Below are 22916 nucleotides of genomic sequence, written 5' to 3' on the forward strand. Positions count from 1 at the left end.
ATCGTCGATTTCTTCGTTCACGAATTTGATTCCATGTAAATTTTTGTCGTGCTCGGGTCTATGATGATTTACATTTTGAATTTGGTTGATAGAGAAGAAAATATAATTAAATAAGCGTTAGTTTTGTTATAAATTCCGGTTAAGCGTGTTAAATTTGCGTAGCACACATTTAACTTAAGGATGCATGTGATATCATATTATGCTTGATTAATAAATAAAGTGCAGGATGATGCTTCCATTTCATGGAGGAAAAGGAAGAAGCATTTCTTTGTTCTCAGTCATTCTGGCAAACCTATATACTCTAGGTTAGTGTTTATTCTGTGAATACTATACTCGTCTATATATCTTTCTAGAATTTCTCCCTTAAGATTCATTTCCCCATCCGCTCCTCTATTTATTGTTTTGCACCGTGTTCCTTTCATTCCAGGTATGGGGATGAACACAAGCTTGCTGGGTTTTCAGCAACGTTGCAAGCTATCATTTCATTTGTGGAAAATGGGTACTGTGATGTCTTTATTCTGGTTAAATATTACCTAATAGTATCTACTTGCGGAGATATTATGTATTTGAATGATTTGAGAGGGACCATGCAAACATTTCCATTTTCTATTTTCAGGGGTGACCGTGTAAAATTGGTGAGGGCCGGAAATCATCAGGTCTGATCACATGCTTTTCTCTCTTAAACGCCTTTGTTCATGGATATACAGTTTTCTTTGCACATTGCTTCATTACAAACTAGCACTTGGAGCCATGATAATATTGCTATGCAAAATGACATTTTATCGTTGCTTAGAAACTAGAAAGTTTTAATTGGACTTATTGGCTGTTTGCTCTAGCTTTTGGTTCTGAACTGCCATCTTATGTTTTGCGCTTAAGTATTGCTTGAGCTATGTTGCAGGTGGTTTTTCTTGTGAAAGGGCCTATTTACTTAGTTTGCATTAGCTGCACAGAAGAGCCTTATGAGTCGTTAAGAGGGCAGTTGGAGCTTATCTATGGCCAGGTATGATTGAGTTGACACTTGTATACAAAATGTTTATGGATTCATTTATTTTACTGAATAGGCCTGCTTTTGCTGCTTCTAATCATCATAATTTATTAAGGCATCTTTCTAGTAAGTAAATGGACTAGTTTTGTTGTTGCATTCATATGATACATGTCGTTGATGCATATTGCAGGTGATTGTTATACTGACAAAGTCAATAAACAGATGTTTTGAGAGGAATCCAAAGTTTGATATGACACCCTTGCTTGGTGGAACAGACATCGTCTTCTCTTCACTAATTCATTCTTTTAATTGGTTTGTCTCTCAACTATGAACTAGTCGGGTTATATTAAAGGCGAAATAGTAAAATCTCTTCTCTAGTATGGGGCTACTTTAGGTGTTTTTGTATAGTCTTTCTTTTGGGTATGCCCCTTCCCCCAACCCCACCCGCTACAACAAGGGAAAAATAAGGAGAGACCCTTTTTTTATTTTATTGTTTTATTTTGGTGGGTTGATTTGGTAAGATGGAGATTATTTGTGATTTCTAAATATCTTTTTTTAAACATTGCTTTTTGTCTTTTTGAATCAGGAATCCGGCTACATTTCTTCATGCTTATACCTGTCTGCCCCTTACATATGCAACAAGGCAAGCTGCTGGTGCTATCTTGCAGGATGTTGTGGATTCAGGTGTTCTGTTTGCAATACTAATGTGCAGGCACAAGGTTTAACCCTGTACATAAATTGTCTTGTTATGAACTGACATAAAATAATAAAATAACCATTGAATATTAAATGCAGGTAATCAGTCTAGTTGGTGCACAGAAAGCCACACTTCATCCAGATGATATGCTACTGCTGGTCAACTTCATTATGTCAACAGAATCCTTTAGGCAAGTAGAATGCCTTTTTATCTTTCAGATAACATCTCCATGTTGTTTGTGGCAGTCTTTGCCATCTGTCCTTCATTAACAAATTGTTTGGACTTTGGATTTCTTTTATTTTTCATACTGTTGTTCAGTTTCTTACCCTCTCTCTCGGGCTATAATTATGCAGGACATCTGAATCATTTTCACCTGTTTGCTTGCCAAGATACAATCCTCTGGCATTTTTGTATGCTTACATCCATTATTTTGACGTGAGTGAGAAATGATTGCATAGACAATTGGCACATTTGGCGTATATAGTTGTTCAGCTCATAAATAACAAAGCTATCTTTATATGTGGCAGGATGATACATACTTGATGTTGCTGACCACTCGTTCAGATGCTTTTTACCATCTCAAGGATTGCAGGTATATAATAGTTTAATATCCTGATCACTGTTATTCTTGGACTTTTTTTAAAAAAGAATTTAAAAAGTAAAGAGGTAAATAAACAATGGTTAAAAATGAAGATATTTTAGGCCTTTCTGTAGAGGTTATTTTTCTTGCATGGTTTAGAAGTTACCTGCCAATTCATAGGATTCGTATCGAAACCGTCCTGTTGAAGTCCAATGTCCTTAGTGAAGTTCAGAGATCTTTGCTAGATGGTGGAATGCGTGTTGAAGATCTGCCACCCTTACCTCCTCATTCTGGATCATCATCTCATCTGGGCTATCCCGGGCTTCCAACAGATTCTCCTTATAGATCGAGGGAACCGGGTTCTGGCACTGGTGGTGCTGCTGGTTTGTGGCATTTCATATACCGAAGTATATTTCTGGATCAATACGTATCTTCAGATTTCTCATCACCAGTGAACAGTCCTCGGCAGAAGAAAAGGTTAAAATGTTATGACAACTTGCGTGCTTCTTAAGCTTCCATCACTGTGTTCTTCTGGGAATCATACCTGATTTCATTTGTTTCTGCAGGCTATATAGAGCTTACCAGAAGATTTTTTCTTCAATGCATGATAAAGGAATTGGACCTAACAAAACTCAGTTTAGAAGGGATGAAAACTATGGTAATTAATTTCATTTGTTAATTCTAGATAGTTATAGTACATCTCAGATGTGGATGCATGTCATGTATATCTTATTTGGTGTTGGTTTGTATCTGAAATATTTTGGAGAGACTGATTCTCGGTGAGCCAGGCCCATTGTTTATTGTGAGGTGTGTTTAGATCTTTGTGCCAGTAAAAAGACAAGCAAATTTACACAATATGCTGCGATAAACCAACTTTGCTAGTCAAAACTAAACCCTATTTAGTGGTATATCTGAAGAATATAACATTTTGGTAGGAAATGCACTAGAGATTTTTGGGACAGAACTGATGATGGAAAATATGGTAGAATTTTTCTTTAGGTGATTCTGTCACGTGACAATAAGATCTGCATAAGTTCAAAGAAGAGTATGCCAGATAGATGATAGCATAATAATTATAGGTAGAGACAGACAGAAAACTTTGGGTTATCTGCAAATATGGTTTATGGCATTTATCCATTCAAATATCTGAGCCAACCTAGTGGTAGAAGACTTTGTGTTGTTCATGTTTTGTGGCTGACTTGTAAATACCTTTGCATATACAATCTACATTGAACTCTGATCAAATTAATCAGATGAATTTCATTTGGCAGTTCTGCTCTGTTGGGTAACACAGGATTTTGAGCTTTACGCTGCATTTGATCCCCTTGCAGACAAGGTACCATTTTTGCTTACACACAATATTTCTCAAATTGTATTTCTAATCTTCCATTTTTTATGTCGTATATCATTATACAGGTGTAAGTTAATGATTAACATCCAAAGAAAGATCTAATAAAATTTTCACAATTTTGAAATCTAGCAGTTCTGTATATTACTGTGATTTCATTCATTGGCTTACTTTTACTGTTACAGTTGCTTTAGTTGGTTTAGATTCTGAAGATAAGAAAAAATCGGTATTTTGTTTTGATGGAAAAAGGTTTTATAGGGGAGTTTGAATCCTCTCAAATGAAGTTTGTAAAGTGAGAATTATTCTTGGTTCATTTGGATCCATTTGAAACTAAATTTATTGATAAAAAAGCGGTTTACTCTTCCTTTCTCACATTACAAACTTGTTGAATTTGGAGGTATTCAAATAACTCCTGGTCTTGGATGAATGGTAAAAACTTCACAAATCCTCGTTATATTGTACTACTGTGGATAAATTCTGATTATTTTCCCAATGATTATATGCAGGCCTTGGCAATAAAGACTTGCAATAGGGTTTGTCAATGGGTAAAAGATGTTGAAAATGAAATATTTTTGCTAGGAGCTAGCCCCTTTTCATGGTGACTTCCTATGAAATACTGTAAAGATGTACGAGTAAGTTTATTTTACATAATATCTTGTGAGTTTATTCTTTTTTTCTATCTTCGTTTAGAAACTCAAATGTAAAATCATTATTCATCAGTTTGTCAAGTGTCACGCCCACTCCCAAAATGTTTCTTAAGTCGTCATCATCAGCTGTTAAGAGTATATGAACTAAAGGTGTTGCTGAAATGATGATTCCTGTGCCTGCATTAATATGGCACTCTTGTTTTGGGGGAACCAACAGCTTGCTCATTACTTGCCACAGTACCGCAGTTTGGTTGTTAAGTCACTACAAAGTCTGTTAGTTGTATAGCATATAGATAGACTATTGATTCTAGTAGATTATTTTTGGGGAACTATCTCACAAATAAGCTTATATTCAATTACAATTTTGTTCCGGTTCCATTCATAGCACCTTTGTATCAATTTTTAGTTTGTACAAGCGATGAGTATTTTATTCTGATCCCTTTTATATATCATCCGTCAGACGGGGCATGCTTGTGTGTAATGTGCAGTATAGTTATTTTAGTTTTGTATTAACATCTAAAGAGTAAATGCATCCACTAAAAGAATTCCATAAATATGGGTAGAATTAACTTTTTTTTTGGCCGTTGGATTGGACAACCCCTAATCCTAGGCATTACACACACCACACCCACACACAAGATATCCCCTTTTTTGTCAAGTTTGTATTAGATGAAGTTCGAACCTCAGACCTCATAATAAGAAAGGAGGACATGTCATGTGAGTTAAAACTCATTGGCGGGAGAATTAACTTTAAGCTAGGGATTGCACTCGCAGAGACCCTTGCTGTTTTAATGTGCTTGGATTGGGCCTGTTAAATTCTTAAAGATGCTGGCAAATAAGTAATATTCCAACTAAATGTTAATTTGATGGAGTTGGTTCAACATGGGTATCATCATTTTTTTCTGGGTAGACCTGTCATCATATGTTGAATGAGCGTATTATACTTTGTGCTTATTATGTATATAAGAATTTATGGGATGGTGAGAATTTGGAAATGGGTAAATCACTTTGGGTAAATTGGAATCATTGGGGTGGAAAAGAAAAGAAAAATATTGCCTTTATAGTTGGTTTATATTCAGAAAATATGTAGCATATGCATATGGTTTTGCAGTATGAGCTTCGCCATAAGAAGTCAATTTCCTTTACAGTGAAAGCAAGACAATAACTAGCTCAACTTGTTCACATAACATGGCCTTGGAGAACATAATTCATGAAGTACTTTCAATTGGTATCGTTTTGATTTTCTCCATGCCTTTTTCCTGCTTATTTCCCATATGTTATACAAGATGGAAAGGCATCTTAATTCGTCAAGATGATTTCACATGCCATTGTCCATATGCAATGGCATACTGCATACATTTGTTTTTTTCTTCCCACCTTCAATAGCACAATGTTATTTGGATCTTTGAAAGCTACAATACGAGTAGTAGTAGTAGAAGAACAATATTATTAATTTATAACACTATATTGTATTTTATTATTTTTTAATTTTATATGCATGAAAACAATGTCAGTAGCTAGTAATGGCACATGAATACATGGTTCTCATTTAATGCATGATGTCAATAAGGACAAGGTGTGTTAAATATAGTTGGGTGGGAAAAAACCAATAAATAAGAAACTCAAACTCTTTTTCCCCCTAAACACCTCCATTCATTTACGTTGGCCATCTTCACCGTGAATTCGGTGGCTTCAATTTGTCAAAAAGCTCCATTAAACCCCTTTTATGACGTACCCTGAAGAAAGGGGAAAAAAACTTTTATGATCACTTCTATATACTTTTCCCCGAGTCGAACTTCACCGATTTTGGAGAATGAAAGTTTTTGCTTCCCACTTTCTGCATAATAATAAATCCTATTCCTATGGGCTTTCAAACCCTCAAAATGGCCATAATACCATCCCACTCCCCCTTGGCACCTCATCTCATTGCTAGACTGAAAAAGAGTACGTGGATATGCATTATGGCAAGTTCCTCAATGGGCTTTAGGGTTCTTCAATGTGGATATGCAAACTGAATAAAATTAAAAAACAATATTTATTAAATCTAATTCCTATCACGTGATATGTTATAGGGTTCGTCCCTGGTTCAGTGGCTTCTTAACGTTGCATTTATACGCACCATTATGCAAAGTTCCTTCAGTGCTATGTAGTGTGTCATTTCTTTGCACTATAAGATTAATCCCATAACTAGGTCAGCACAAATAGAGTCAACGTCAGCATTGAAGATCTTACATTCACAATTTCACTTTTGTTGTTAGTTTAGAAAAGTCATGTAAAGGAACTTGAATTACAATTTGTCATATTGTAAGGACTAGCATGGTTTACTACTTTCAAAAAAATAAATCTCCATTTCACGTTACAAACTTGGATTATATTGATTATTGGAGCCACCAGCGGGACTAGGTGAAATGAATATATATAGATAATAATAGACACGTGGTCCAGATGATTAAATATGCAAAATTTTTAGGTGTCTTTCACCGAATTGTGATATATTGGATATTGAATAATACTTATACTGAATTCTTTACTAGACAGATAGCTATCGTAGCACATGAACATGCCATTAGGCAGAGAAGCATAGGCTTCGGGAATTAATGCAAACAAAATTAGATTCCGCCTGCTTCATTTATGTTATGATAGGTCGTCATTTTTTTTAATTTTCCAATCGTATGACTGTGAACTATGAAGCTCTCTCTTTATTATTGTTATCATTTTTAATTAAATCCTGTGTTGAATTTTGTGTAGCGTAAATATAAAAGTAGGTTACACGTTTGCCTGACCCGCGATTTAAGACTGAATATCATTTATTAGGCCTAGCTACTTGAATTTTTCATGTAAATTAAAATTCCTTTATTTTAATGTAAAAACAATATCCTCATTTTAATAAAGCTGTGACAGTAAATCAGCGGAACGTAATATATAGGGATGTCAGATTTCTTTTCAATTTTTCAATGTCTTTGCAATTTCTTTTAAGAAGGTATTTCATTAAGCCAATATGACTGAATTTTAGATAGAATGAGGTTATAAATTTAGAAAAAAAAAATCTCATTAATGTTAGGTGAGGTGATTTATTATAGATTATTAGTCTATTAGTGTTAGAGAGACAAACAAAAAATCAAAATTTATTTTATTTGATATTTATTAATTATTACAATAAATAATATTTAGTTATTTACCATGAATATAGCAATTTCTTTTTTCCTTTCCTAATTAACTTGCATGATTGGTAAGCAAAACAAAGTCAAAATCCTAGTTCATAAATTTTAAAATAAAATTGAAATTCCTGAATGGATTACCACACAAAGATGGATCTCCTCATAGGTTTCGTACATTTTTCCACACTATTATTCTTGTACTTTGAAACTTGGAACTAAAACAAATGCAAACAAGAACAAAATGTAAGTTGCCAAAGTCTAGTTTGTCGTCTAGACAATACTCACTTAGTTATTACCTGGGAGTTGAAGGTGTAATTAAGCCACTAATAGGTGGCTTAGTTAAATATTACTAAGATTTTGTATAAAACTCATTAGCAAAGAGATTAAGAAAAGGTCAATCACAACACTACTCAGAAAACAACAAAACACCAAAGTAAACACAACTGTTGTAGATCATAATTACAATTAAATATTTCAGGAAAAAAATTATTAAACCTTGTGTTGACCTAGAACCAACAAAGAACAATAAATAACTTCCTCAATATTATAATACAATAATAATAAATAAATAATGGAAATAATAATAATTACCTTCTTTTTTTTTTTTGGTTTTTCCTTCTACTTCCCTTTCTCTTTCTCACTTTTCTGCACAATTTCACTTTCTCTCTGCCCTTTTCTCTCATTTCTGCATCAAAACAAACCCTAAAACCCCATTCTTTCTCGCCGGAGACTAAATTTTCCGGCGATAAAGCTCCGATTACGACCCGATCGGGATCTATCTCCGGCGGCCATTTCCACCGGAGAAAAATAGAGAAGAAAAATGTACAAGAACCAGCTGCAGGAGCTGGCGCAGCGGAGTTGCTTCAACCTGCCGTCGTACACGTGCATTCGGGAAGGTCCCGATCACGCTCCGAGGTTTAAGGCGACGGTGAACTTTAACGGCGAGACCTTCGAGAGCCCTCACTACTGCTCAACGCTACGCCAGGCTGAGCACTCCGCCGCCGAGGTCGCACTCAACTCCCTCTCTCACCGTGGCCCCTCTCACTCCCTCGCCGCTAAGATCCTCGTGAGTTCTTCTCCTTCTTCACTGTCGCTTCCTTCTTACTTACTGTCTTTAACTTCATTAGTGTAGAGATTTAGGGTTTTGAGGAGAAAATAAATAAATGCAAGTTGCAAATGTGTGATGAACCTGGATAATGTGAAGCTAGTGGTGTTCGCCGTGAGCGTTCCGGAGCTTACCAGGGTCGGTTGTTGTGGAATTACTGGAATGCCCTTGCACTTGAACTTGGTCTGGTCGTTGTGTGTGGGTAGTGAAAGAAATTTTTCTTTTTCTTTCTTTCTGTTTTTTTTTTGGATTAGTTGACCTTAGTGGCAAGAGATTGTGGGAACAGGATTGGGAATTGGGATTCTAGTTCTCAACTAGTGGTGTTTCGATGTGAAAGTCAAACATTACTGACAAACTTAGGTTTTGAATTTCAGTAGTTTTTCTACCCTAGATGTGAGGACTTCTTGTATCCTTTAGTGAGAATCTAGTCATCTCAAGGAACTGTTGTCGCTTAGAGTGTAAACTGCCAGCTCAACTAACTCAATTTACTAGAAATGCAAGCCAATTTTGTTAAGTCAATTACATTTGAATATGGATATTTAGTGATTCTATGTTTTGTATAAGTCCAGTCATTTACTGTTGGTTGAATATTGTAAACGGCTTCCAATTCATCAGAGCTATTTTAGATGGTAAATATGCCGACTCAGGGTGATTGATGCATGAGAAATTTAAGGTGCTTATCTTGTAAAATTGCTAACAGTAATACCCTAGGGAAACTACAGTAGTACACTTATTTTAAGTTGAGCATTGTTAATATCATCCATGATTCTACGATCGTTGTGCTAATTATATGTGTTCTTGGTTGACTGATGGTCTGATGTAACTGCCTCCCTTTTTATTTCAATAAATTATTAATATACTAGCATTACAGTTTGACAGTGAACCATGACACTACAAGTCGTTACTATTTCTAAAGGAAGGCTGGGGATATTGGTTGCACCTTGCTGTTAATACTATTAGTTTTCCTTCATAAAGGATGATGGGTGTTGTTAGCCTACATTGTTGAAGACAATAATCTGTTTCTGGAAAAAAGGACTTAACTTTGTGCTGCTCTGTTCTAACTTCTATCATGCAACTAGTTCACCTGCTGTAACTTTCTAGTGCTTGTAATTTTGTCTACACCATCAATGTTGGTATTTCTAGTGCTCTTTTTCTGGTGTTAAATAACCAAGAACATTCTCTGTAAGATCTGCTGTGTTCTCTTATTTGTTTGGAGCCTTTGACCTTTGCATGTCTTTTAAAGTGGAATATGTTGGAACCATGAGTGTGGTAATGTGGTACAGCGTAGCATGTTTTCTCCAATGTATACATTCATCTATCAACAACATTCTCAATTAAATTATTACGCAAGTTGAATGGCTTTTGTTATCAAATTGATATGGAATTTCCCTTTGAAGTATTTCTTTTATTGGCCTTTATTAGCGTTGTTAATATGTCTGCAGATCCACATTGCATTGAATGGCTTAGTTGCACCCTTAGTAGTATTTCTGTCCATATACTTATGAACATCCGACTTTCAGGATGAAACTGGAGTATACAAGAACCTCTTACAGGAAATTGCACAAAGGGTAGGGGCACCATTGCCTCTGTACACAACATACAGGTCAGGCTTAGGACATCTACCTGTTTTTACTGGGATGGTAGAATTGGCTGGAATTACATTTACTGGTGAACCAGCCAAGAATAAGAAACAAGCTGAGAAAAATGCAGCAATGGTGGCTTGGTCATCTCTTAAACAATGTAAGTGGCTGGATTGCTTTTGTCTGAAAAATTAATTGCTTTCATGGGAATATGGCGCTTTTTACATTCATATGTCCTGGATGTATAATATTACTTTATGTAGACTACAAAATGGAACAGGGGCAATAACCAACCTGGCCTGTTTCCTTTATTCTCATTATTGTAAGATATGTGGTAAATCCTTTGTTCTTCAACACATTGTAAACTTGCCAACCAGCAATCACAATAGAGTATGCTGCCACCTTCCCAAACCTGGTGTGGTACTACTTTTCTATCACCATTCCAGATTAAAATTCTCTGATAGACGTAATATTACATGCCAGATAGTTTATTTCACCTCCTTTTTGTTTACCCCTTTTTTTTTTACCAAAAGATTAAAAAATCTATGTAAATAATTGAATTTTAACTAGCAATATTTTTTTTCCTCGCCAGTGGCAAAAGAAACTGCAAGCTCTTCAAATGAACCAGAGATCAATGATGAACTTGAACAGATCACAATAGCACGGGCTTTACTGAACTACCGCCAGAAGGAAAAAATGGCAGTGTCAAATCCAAATGCTTTAATGCCGTTCCAAAAGAAATTTCATATTCAACATCCCAGGGCATCCAGTCCACAACCTCTACCTGCAACTACATCAAAGATCCTTCCCTTAATTTGCCTAAAGACAGCACCTCGAAATAAGCCCTCATTGGCAACCGCAAACGAAGGACCTCGAAGCAGGCATCCTTTAACAGCTAGTGACAGTTCCCTGTTACCACCACAATCTTCTGCACTAGAAAGCCGAGTTGCCCGTCCCATAAAGTTCCCTGCAGCAGGAGCAGCACCATATGTTCCCCTTCGACATATGAGATCATGCCATGGAATTGCTCCTGCAGTGAATATACGGTCAGTAGTACCTGTCTATGCTGCACCACCTCTTCCACCACCCGGCACAGTGCCCCAGCAGGTTATAAGGGCTTCTACTGTACAACTTGCTCCTCCGGTCACTATTAGGCAAGCTATTCCAGTATATGCTGCTCCGCCAATAAGTAAAGATGAACCTGCTCCTGTTCAGAAGCAAAACCCCCTTACCCCGGTTAAAGAAGAAAAATTGCCACCTAAAGTTAAAGAGACGGATGCCAAGTTTGAGAATGCATTAGCAGAATCACGGACAGCACAAATCTTGGAGCAGCTGAAAATTTGAAATATATAGAATTCAGCATCCATGGGAATGTAGCCAACTTGTCATAGTTTTGTGCTGATCTAGAATTTGCTTCTCATCTTATAATGAGTGATGTTAAATCATCCCTTCCATTTTCCTTCTCTACCCCCATTTTGTCCTGTTAAACGCAACAATTGGTCGGGTTAATTAGCACCAGCAGCCCAATATATGTGAAAATTTAAGAGCAGTTTGGCATGTCATTTGCTCTCTCCGCTTTTTTCTTTCCATTTTTTCCCCTTTTTTTTTAAATGTATGTCATTTCTTAGTATTCCTTGTCAGCAAGTCTGCCAGTTCGATCATCTTGCATTGTTCTTGCGAATGGTCTTTTCTACTCCTGCATGTGGAATTCCCTGACCAACATTGCAAATACCGTTTCAGATCAGAGATTGAGTCTCTGCCAGTGGAGGAAATGAAAAAGGTTGTGTTTGAAGCCAGAAGCCTTACTCGTTGAGGCTTGCAGATCACATTAGGAAAAAGGATCTATCATAGATCATTTATTAGGTTTTCTAGGTTCCCCCTGGACTCCATGGTGGTTATCTATACTTGTTATTCATGTTATATAATCGAGCTACATCAGGAGAATCTGATTCTTCAGCAAGTTACTTTTATATTTTTCACAGGATTGAGTTGTGCATGTGGAAGTTTCTTGCGGAATTCTAACAAGTAACCACTCATATTTGGACAAACTTGCATTTAAGAGTAGGTTTTGCTAATTTTGTCCAACATTTTATGGGTGTTGTTAATTTTCTTGTTTACCTAAATGTAAGTGATTAGACTTTTGCTCATTAGTACGGGAGAAGTTACATCATTTTCAAAGGTTCTGAGACTATGACACCAGCTTGAATAGTACTTCGATTCAAATCCAAATATTGGATTGTAGTTTACAAAACAAAATAAAGTTATTTATGTTTGAATGTTACTCTCAGAAATGTCATTTATAATGTATACAAATAGTTGAATTTAAGGTAAAAGGGATTCACAGCTAGGTTTTAGGATGAAGCTAGGTTTTGAATAAGTTGAAGTTGGTTGTATTTATTGGGTCAAAATTAGAATTTACCACTGCCTTCTCACTCTCAAGGTATGAAACGGTGGTTGATTATTTTTCTTCTTTTTCCCCTTTAGAGAGGGAACAGTCTTACACATTAGTCTCATAAAGTGACCTTTCTGGTACTGAACCAGTAATCACAACCACTGTTGAGGAACTTGGCACACCCTTTTATCTTAATCATCTTTGTCACGTACCATTCAATTCAACATGCACTCTTTAAAGTTGTTCAAATGTGCAGTAAAGTTGAAACACCTCCCCCTTAGCTGTGAAGTCATTTTCGTCCTGTCGTTGAATTACAAAGCCTTTCCTGTGTAGTAACAGATAAAATAGCATTCAAAGTTGCACACTTTTATTTGTTTTTTCCCCTTTGTAAATCACCATGATACAAATCTCACATTCTATAATTGTACAGGGCAGTGCCCCAGAGTGGTCATGTGGATCCTTAACTGTGTTGGAGTCTTAAATGGAACTGCAGAAGTACTCTTGGTGAAGTAGTTGGTGTGTGTTTAATGCCTCTGAATTTCACAGACCACAGAATTTGAAGTTGACCCTTGTTCTTGTTTATTTCGCTTTATGAAGAGAAATACTTGCATGTTCTTTTAGCACATTTAATACATATTTTAGAAATATTTGCAGTCACTCATTTTTCATTTACAATATTTAAAAGTTATATGAAAAGTAAAAATAAACTTGTAAAATACGCGTTAAATATGTTTTAAGAACATGCAAGTATTTCTCATTAATAAAAAGCAGAACCTCTTTGCTCTAAACATTGCTATCAGTAACTGCAAGTTTATATGCCATAACTGAGTCCACACACCCCAAAACGCATAAATGGTTAATTCTCATAAATTCATTGCAATGTAAAACTTGTTTTGTCTGCCACTGGAGTCTGGACACTACTCTCTGTCTCTCACAACACCACCTCTTATCCTATCTTTCTGCATGATAATCAAATTCAAACCAAATCCACCCTCATATATATTGGGATTAAAGAGACATAGAGACATATTAAAATCAATTGGTAGGTTCCTTCCTTCAGACACAATGTTAGATAAACAGCATTCAACATGCAACAATGTGCATTAAAAACTCAATGCCGTGCTTCGAAAATATCTTTGTCTAACTTGATTGGTTTCTACTTTCTACCAAGACACAAAAGTTAAGGTAATAAGGTTAAATAATCAGTAACCATTCACCTACTTAGAAAATTGGTTAAGATGATAAATGCCTTGGACTTCATTTAGATCAATCAAGACATTATAGAATTTTTCTTTTTTTATATTGTATTAATAATTAACCATGAAACGTATAAACAAAAAATAACCACCAAATGAGTTAAACAATATATATATAATGATTAATTTAGTGACTGATTTTTAGCGTGCATATAATATTTTTTATTAACAATATACAATGGTAAGAGTAAAAGAAAAGGAATTATTTGACACTGTAAAATGTGAAGAGAGTTCCAGGATGGCATATAGAGACAAAAGATATGGAGAAAGCTAGCTATGCAATGGATCCCTCAATATATTCCCTTGAGCATCTCACATCAAAGGTACAAATCTTCAAATTTATTTGGTGCTGTTTGTTTGCATCCTGCTTGGGAACCTTTTACTTGCCTAAACTTTACTCATAAAATATTAAAATCACAAGAAGGAGGATTTTTTAACCCATGATATTGGTTAGATAACTTCAAAAGTATAAAGATATTTAAAAAAATGTAATTATCTTCTTTTTCTGAAGGTAGTTTAGTTGTTTTTGTTCTTCCTTTGTTTCTTTTAATTTCCTTGACTAATTTTGAAAGACAGAAGCTAACAAAATCTACAAAATTGAGAAGGGAAAATACAATTTTGAATCTACTAGAAGCTATATGTGCACTTATGTAGATCTATCCCGTGCTGAAGTTAAAGATGTAACTAGCTGTCTCAAAAGAATATAGAATAAAAATCAATATGCAAGAATTAAAATTTTGTACTTTTAATTACAAATTATCATCTAGAACTAGAATCGGTGATCACCTTGATGAAATGACTAATGGGTCCCTTGTGCCGTTCCCCTTAGCCTAATTATACTGATCTTTCGGACAGCTTACAGGTTACATCAGGTAGTTACATAATTGATTTGTTTGTCATGTAGTATGAAAAAAAAAAGGAAAAGGAAAACTTTTTAAAATATTTAATTTCAATTATTTGAACTTATTTAAATAAACCAAACAAAAATTACTTCCAAAGTTAGTTTTCTATAAAAGAAAATTGTATAAGAAAACACATCATGTGAGGATAAAAGGAAAAATTGCATATAAAGAAATTAAAGGATAAATTATTATACGAGTTTAATTTTAATGTACTATAAAACATTCTATTCTTTTAGATAATCATTTATATGACTATTGAATACATATATAAAATTACTTTACACTAATAGTGCATTAAAATTAAAAATTAAAGTCAAACAAAAATTTAAAAAGTAAATTTCAATTTAACCTTATATTTGGAGTTCAGCATATTTTATAATTTATAATTATCAATTAGTTATCATTCATATTTTTAATAATATTAAATTATATTTAATAATGTAAAATTATATATATATTTTTTACCGGTTAAATACGAACTAAATTTTAATAAAAGTGTTGGCGCGACTTTCTCTTATGTGTATATATAGTATTAGCCGGAATAATAGGGTTTGTGGTGCCCTCCATTCAAACCAAATGCATAGTTGTGGTTTGGCACCACCCTTAACCACCAAGACAGTGCAGGGGGCATCTTTATCCATTTGTGGGTTAAATCTTTATGGTGAAAGCAACAGAACCTCAAAATTGGGAGGGTGGTGTGATGTGATCAAATACAAAAAATAAATAAATAAATAAATTGTAGGACCAATCACACTTTTGTTTCATTTTTTTTTTCTTACAAATATTATAAGAAATAATCTTTTTATGTAATTGTATATATTATTTAATAAATTTAAACATTTAAAATAATTGTTTATTTAATTAAAACCATTTTATTTTTAGTTTTATAAAGCAGGGAGGTTATATGTTATTATTTGAGCAAGGTGCATTTTTTGATGATGTAAATCTCAAACATTAGGACAAATAATAAGTGTGCCGAACAAGCAAAGGTGTTGTGACTTGTGAGGGCCAACCCTACCAGGGAGATAGAGATTAGAGAGAATGTTTCACAATTGCTCTAGTTTAGTGGGGCCAACCCTCCACTTCTAAGACACCAATAACCAAAAGAGATATCATTTAATTTTATTTTGTATTTTATTGATTAAAATTAAAATTTTTCTTTTAAAAATAATTATTTTTTATTCTTATGTTATTTTTATTCTCAAATTATTAGAATTACCATCATAACTATTATAATTATAATTATAATTTTTGTCCGTATCTAAAAAAATTATAATAAAAAAAAGAATATCTAAAAAAAAATATTATTTCAGAGAATTAAAATAAGATAAAATAAAATTAAGATCTAATTCTAAAAAAAAATTGTTTCAGGCGTTAGAAATTAAATTATTCTTTTACTCACTTAAATTTTTTTCATATATACAATTTTCGTCCACTTTTTGTTTTTTTATCAAAAATAGGGATACTCGAATCCGCGATCTCTTAAATGAGTATAGAAAGATTATGTCATTTGAACTATAACTCAGTTGCTCAATTCTCCTCCACTTAACCACACCCATAATATTAAATATCATATTTGATAAATAAAACTCTTTTTTTTAACTAACAAAAAAAAAAGTAAAAAATAGAATATTGAAGAAGTGTGTATGGAGCCAGGCCAGAGATGAAGGGCCCACATGATTGGACTGGAGATGGGGCCCAAAAGATGGTGTTTGAGAGGAGGCAAGTGTTTAATATTCCATTGCTATGAGTTATGAGAGATATAAAGCAGTGGCTGAATGCAAAAGGAAAAAATGGAAGGCTGCACCAATTGCCATTGGGATTTAGGAAAAGAGAAAGGGAAGAAGATACATTAATTAATAATTAATTAATTAATTAAACCAAAGAAAGCAGAAAAGGTGAAACTATCAGAGAAGGAAGGGGACAAAGTGGAAGAATGTTAATCCCATGATTGTAACAAAGCTTAGCAAACGAAAATATTCCTATTTGACTTTGTTATATCTCATCATACACCATTCATTCTATATAAATTTAGCTTCGCTGTTCATTCATATGTCACAACTATTGTTGTTTTTAGTGCTTTTTTTTTATGGTTGACAATTAATTTATAGTTAGTTGTGTTTCTAATCCGGTTTATTAACTCTTGACAATTACTCTTATTTATGGGAAAAAAGTTAAAAGAAAAAATAAATAACTAATGCATATGTTAAAGAAGCGTTATTTTTTGTTATTAAGATATCATAATCGTTTCAAAAATATATATAAAATAAAAATAATTCTATAGTGGTGTTTATAGTTAAATTTTATGAATGACATAATCAAACTTTATACTTAGTATAATCAAAGTATATTAATATTTATAGTCAAAATATGAATGAAAATACAATAATGGATGACTGCTTTTGAAATTCATAAAAGGTTTAATTATTTTGGAGTAATTATTCAAATCGATTTCTAAAAGTTTTAAAAATTGATATTTTAGTTTCTAAGAAAAATTAATACACAGATTGATCCTTAAGATTTTACTCTAACGGAAAAATCAATCTCCAGATCATTTTTTCGGCAGAATAATTACTCAGATCAGTCCCAAGAATTTTAAAAACAGACATTTTAATTCCCAAAAAAAATTAATACACGGATCAATTCCAACATATTTTTTGTTAGACGTAACAGTTTCTCATCTATTTTACTTTTATTCTATGTCAACTTTTATTATTATTAAATTAACTTTGTGCATGTGAACGATGACAATAGCATATTAATGCATTCTTTTTGTTAGAAACAAGTAAGGTGAATAATGAGCGCTTTTAATTTTTCGTGTGGAAGAGAGAAACGTGTATGATAATATGGTGTGAGGAGAGAGGTGTTTTATTTGACTATGGGATGACACCAATCGAAAGCACCGATTTGTTTGCATTGTTTTGTTTTTTAAACAAATAATCACAAATTGGACGGTCCGATTTATGATTTCGAAAATAAAAAAATTTTAATGTTAAAATCGAACCGTCCGATTTTTATTTTAACAAATAAAAAAAATAAAAAATATAAATCGGACCCTCCGATTTGGAGTTTATTTTTTTCTTCGAGCAAATCGGACCCTCCGATTTGTAATTTATTTTTTTCATCAAACAAATCGGACCGTCCGATTTGAATAAAACACCATATTAAAAAAAACACCTAATTTTTCAATAACAATGTATTACACATATATTTAATCAATATAAAAAAAATTAGCCGAATAATGATGGTTTGAAATTCAAACTAAAATATTTTCTTTTAATACAAACATGTTTTTTAAAATAGAACATCTTTTGATTATATTAAATACAAAAATATCAAATGACTTTAACCTTGAATTTCTTGTAGAATAATCTTTAATAATTTTATTATTATTATTATTATTATTATTATTATTATTATTATATTATAAATACATAAATAAGAATCAAATGAATAAATTTATTATTATTTTTGTCCAAAAAATACAAAAAATTATGGCACAACATTATTGTGTAATTAATAATAATAATTTTATTTCTTTTTTTCAGACAGAAGAATGTTATGTCTGACGTCGAAAAATATTGGGGACTGATTTGTATATTAATTTTTTTAAGAATTAAAATGTTTGCTTTTAAAAATTTTGGCAACTGATATGGATAATTATTCTGGTAGAAAATAAACTGAGAACTAATTTGTCTGCCAGAATAAAATCTTAAAAATATTTTTATATATTAATTTTTTTAAGATTAAGTCTATTTTTAAAATTCTAGAAAACTGATTTAGATAAATGGACGGACATAGAGGCGAGTGGAGCCTCGGCCTCTTTCCCAATTTAAAAAAAATTAATAGTAGTAAGTTATTAAGTATGATTTAATTTTTTTAAAAAATTATTTAATACTTAGTCTAGTATAAATAAGAGTAAAGTATACTTTTTGTCCCTGAACTTTGACAAAAATTTTAAAAATATTCCTAAGTTTTATTTTATTTCAATTTTGTCCTAAAAATTTTCGATTTGCATAAAAAACATCTCTTTGACGACTAATTTTTCAAAAAATTTAAGACCGATTCAACAATTCTTTCATAAGAACAACCCCTCAACACAAGAAAATCAAACATAATTTTCATGCATTATTGTTAGATTGGTCTTAAATTTTTTGAAAATTTAGCCGTCGAGGATATATTTGATGCAAATTGAAAACTTTTGGGACAAAAATGAAACAAAATAAAACTTAGGGGTATTTTTAAAACTTTGGTCAAACTTCAGGAACAAAAAATATACTTTATCCTATAAATAATAGTCTAGTCCAACTTAAATATTAATAATTTCTAATATCTAAAAAGTAAGTAACAATATTAAAAAAATATAAAAAAGATATTATTACTAATATTTTTTAATTAAATAAAATTTTTCAAATTCCATAAAGTATATTCTTTTTTTTTGTGATCGTCTTTTTTTATTTATTTGGTATTAATTCTCTCCATTTCAACTACTACAATTGAAAGATCTTTTTTAACTATGAATATTGTGAAGAATGACTCAGAAACAAAATAAAAGATGAATTTTTTGTTAATTTTCTTTTAATTATATTGAAAAAAATTGTTGAAAAATTTGATACAAATTCTATTTTCGATGAATTTTATAATGCCAAGAGTCAAATACTTCATTAGTAAAAAATACACACATATTTTTTGTACTTTAAAATATATTCTCTATCAATATATTTTTATAATATATCTTACATTATATAATTTTTTAATATTATATATATTATTGAGTCCATAATAATATTTCTGGATCCGTCCCATAGATAATTATTCTTATTTTAATATATCTACGTATACTAAAACAGTAAAACTAGTATAAATTATTCACTTATTTGTAGAATAACAATGAAAATCACTAGTATTTCCCACCAAACATGTTATTGAAAAAGTTATCTAAAGCATCATCATAAGTTGAAATTTTATAATTAAGCTTATCTTGTTATTATAATATTATATTATCTGATCTTTTTCAGTCAAGTTAACGTTTAACTGTGGCAAATTAAAGAAGACGTAGAGAAGGTCATTTTCTCACAAATAGTGGCGACAAAACCATGGAAGCATGAAAAGCTTTTCTCATGTTATTGGAAGAAACTAAAGGCTGATTTTTTTTTTAATGGAATAACATTGTGTGTTTTTCTTTGATATTGCACTATCTGTTGTTATTCCCTAATATGGATAAAAAAGATTAATTGTAGCTAAACAAATCGGATCCAATAATTTGTTTATTTGTTGTCCGAAAATTTGATGTTAAAGTCCTAACTCGAACCCAATAAATTAATGATAATGAGAGAATGAACAAAAATAGTATATTTAACGAGACTTCGAATGATACCTAAAAAATATTTAAGAGAGATGTAATAAAAAATTATACAATAAAAAAATACAAATCAAACCATTCAATTTATGTATTTTATGTCTTTGGAATATTAAATTTTGATATGTCGATTTCAGTATAATTATCTTCCACAAGATGATTAAACATGCTTGTTTCAATATCCTTACATAACACTACCGTCACCTTTACTTTAAAATTGAAAAATAAAAACAAGTCATACAATTATTTTCCACGTGGATTTTTGCTATTGCCATGCGTTCAATGCTTGAGATGGAATTTAACCCAAAGTCGTATTAGCCAGATTGGAAAAATCTTTTCATATCTAAACAAAGATTTTGACGGTTCTGCTTTTAATTTGCTTTGATTAATTAATTTAAGTTTCTTATATATATGTTTGTTGTTGATATGTCAACTTTTCCTGTTTATGTCAACTTTGCGTCTTTTCAAATGACCTATTTTCGCATCCAAATTTGTTATTATTTTGAATTCAAAGTTTTTTATTAAATGGTTTAATTCATTCTATAATAGAATAGGTTGAAAAAGTTTTTAAATATATCAATATACCGATATTTTAATAATTTTTAATTATTAATTTTAATTATAATTAATAATTAAATATTATTAAAACATTCATATACCAATACACTTAAAAAAATTTTAATAGATTGATGTGCATAGTTCGTCCAGGTGAGATGTAAACTTTTAATCTTATTCCTGACGAGTTGAATATATCTGAGCGATACAAAAAAGGTGAGTAGATATTTACAAAAAACATTTCGAAGCTCAAATCAATATTTGAACAAGATTATTTTAATAAATTTATATATAATTTTGGTGTACTTAATCTCCATATGAAACTCTTATTTTATTAGTAATTTTTTTTTCATTTTAGACTTCAAATATAATTATTTATAAGTAATCGGTTATAAACAGAGTAATAAACAATCATAATGAGATTATTTATCTTAATAATATATGAAGTATAACGTATTATTTATAGTATTAATTAATGAGACATATTTTGGATATAAACGAGTTATAATAACCAGATCAATATTGATCAAAAAGAAAATAAAAATTCTAAAAGGTTTGTATTATATACATTAAGACACTTATTAATAAGTTGAAATTTATATTTAAAAAATTCAAATTTTCAAAGTATTTATTTTTAAGAGAAATTACATACAATTTTTTTTAAAAAAATTCAACATAAGTAAAATTAACAAGTTTCTCAGCGAAATCCAAATAATAATAATAAAGAAAATATCACTCCTTTTTTCTGTGAGATACTAAGATGACACTCCCCTCTATTTATAAAATATATATTCCCCTCTCTTGTAATTCTAAAAAATCTCCTATTTAATCCATTTTAAATTTTTTGTGTTATAATTAATATTAACTTTATCCATTTTTCAAGAAAAAATAAATTATTTTTTACAAAAATATCTTTTAGCAAAAATTTTATTTTTTATCATTAAATTTTACTTACCAAAATATTCTTTAATAAATTATTTTTTTATTGATTAAATTATATTTTTACTAAAATATTTTTTAAAAAATTAATTTTAAATACCTTTTAATAATTTTTTAATTATTAAATTATAATTTTACCAAAATTTTTGTTAACAATTTGTTTATATTTAAAATTTTGGTAAAATCACAATTTAATAATTAAAAAATTATTGAAGGATATCTTAAAAATATAATTTAATTATTAATTTTTATAAAAAAATATTTTGGTAAAAATACAGTTTAATTAATAAAAAAATAATTTGTTAAAGAGCATTTTGTTAGGTAAAATTTAATGATAAAAAATAAAATTTTTGTTAAAGAGAATTTTTGTAAAAAATAAATTTTTTTTAAATGAATAAAGTTAACATTAGTTAACACAAAAAAAATTAAAGATGAGTTTTTTTTTTAAATTATAAAAAAAATATATTTTATAAATAAAAAAGAGGGGAGTATCATTTTAATATCTCATAGAAGAGAGAAATGATATTTTCTCATAATAATAATAATAATAATAATCACATGATTGCGCAACCAACCTTCCATGTTATTAGGGAACTTTCATTTTTATCTTATTATATATATATATAGAAGGGAAAAAAAGGTTCCAATTAATAATATGGAATAATGTAGAGAAGTAAAAAAAATATATAAAGAAATAATGGAGATTAGAGAAATGGATATATAGAACTCTGCAACTCATATAGCAAAAAATTAATTAAAAACTAACTGCATACATCTTTTTAAAGGGAGAAACTTCTTCCTGTAAAGTAACTATCCACATGCTGTACCATAAAAAGTAATAATAATGAAAATAAAAATAAGAAATTCACATGCACCCGATCACACTGTAATATATTCAATGAGAATGAAAAAGCAAAATATATAATCATTGTAGCAAAAAGATTAATTTCGACCTAAAGTAGTGTCAAATTTTTAGATGAACTCCTCCATGTTGCTTGTGCTGCGATGCAAATGGTGACCTAATTAATATAATTAGGAAACACTGCATTTGAACCATAAAGGATTCTCATGCCACATGACTTGTTAAATTTAAGTTATTAATACTTGTCCTTTTTAAGCAACATTTCAAAGAAAAAAAATATTATATGTATCACACGCCAAAAATTAATTAATATATATTAAAAAATATTAAAAAATTATCAAAATTTATTATTTTTTGTTATTAATTAATCATAAATATTTAAAATTATGAACTAAAATATATTATTGAATTAATAAACAAAAAGAATTGAGTTGATGACTAAAAATAATTAAAAAATAAATTTTAATGATTTTTTAATTTTTTATATTTTATATTCTAACACAAACAATTTTTTTATATATATTTGAGTATATATATATATTGTTTTATAT

At 30.9% G+C, this 22916-nt stretch overlaps 2 protein-coding genes across 2 annotated transcripts in view; both read left to right on the top strand.

Moving 5' to 3' along the window:
• The window catches only part of LOC107461730 (vacuolar fusion protein MON1 homolog), a gene marked incomplete in the record, with an annotated part of 5270 nt that extends 561 nt beyond the window's left edge, over positions 1-4709 (top strand). The window contains 14 exon segments of the mRNA XM_016080279.3: positions 226-305; positions 428-499; positions 617-656; positions 899-1000; positions 1176-1297; positions 1572-1704; positions 1781-1872; positions 2036-2117; positions 2210-2274; positions 2443-2739; positions 2829-2920; positions 3534-3598; positions 4117-4242; positions 4331-4709. Coding sequence (XP_015935765.1) covers positions 226-305; positions 428-499; positions 617-656; positions 899-1000; positions 1176-1297; positions 1572-1704; positions 1781-1872; positions 2036-2117; positions 2210-2274; positions 2443-2739; positions 2829-2920; positions 3534-3598; positions 4117-4212 — 1338 coding nt within the window.
• A 3326-nt stretch (positions 4710-8035) lies between these two features.
• Positions 8036-12077, top strand: LOC107461736 (double-stranded RNA-binding protein 2). The gene is made up of 3 exons (XM_016080285.3): positions 8036-8481; positions 10041-10260; positions 10693-12077. The coding sequence occupies exons 1-3, from the start codon at positions 8236-8238 to the stop codon at positions 11442-11444; spliced, it is 1218 nt and encodes a 405-aa protein (XP_015935771.1). The 5' UTR covers positions 8036-8235; the 3' UTR covers positions 11445-12077.
• The last annotated feature ends 10839 nt before the right edge of the window (positions 12078-22916 follow it).

This window comes from Arachis duranensis, chromosome 8 (genome assembly GCF_000817695.3).
Source record: "Arachis duranensis cultivar V14167 chromosome 8, aradu.V14167.gnm2.J7QH, whole genome shotgun sequence".
In the NCBI taxonomy this organism is placed as follows: Eukaryota; Viridiplantae; Streptophyta; class Magnoliopsida; order Fabales; family Fabaceae; genus Arachis; species Arachis duranensis.

Bases quoted from the DNA above. Each gene is read 5' to 3' on its own strand.
- LOC107461736 (XM_016080285.3), top strand. From the start codon at position 8,236: ATGTACAAGAACCAGCTGCAGGAGCTGGCGCAGCGGAGTTGCTTCAAC. The intron at 8,482-10,040 runs GTGAGTTCTTCT...TCCGACTTTCAG, and splicing joins CCCTCGCCGCTAAGATCCTC to GATGAAACTGGAGTATACAA. The intron at 10,261-10,692 runs GTAAGTGGCTGG...TTTCCTCGCCAG, and splicing joins TTGGTCATCTCTTAAACAAT to TGGCAAAAGAAACTGCAAGC.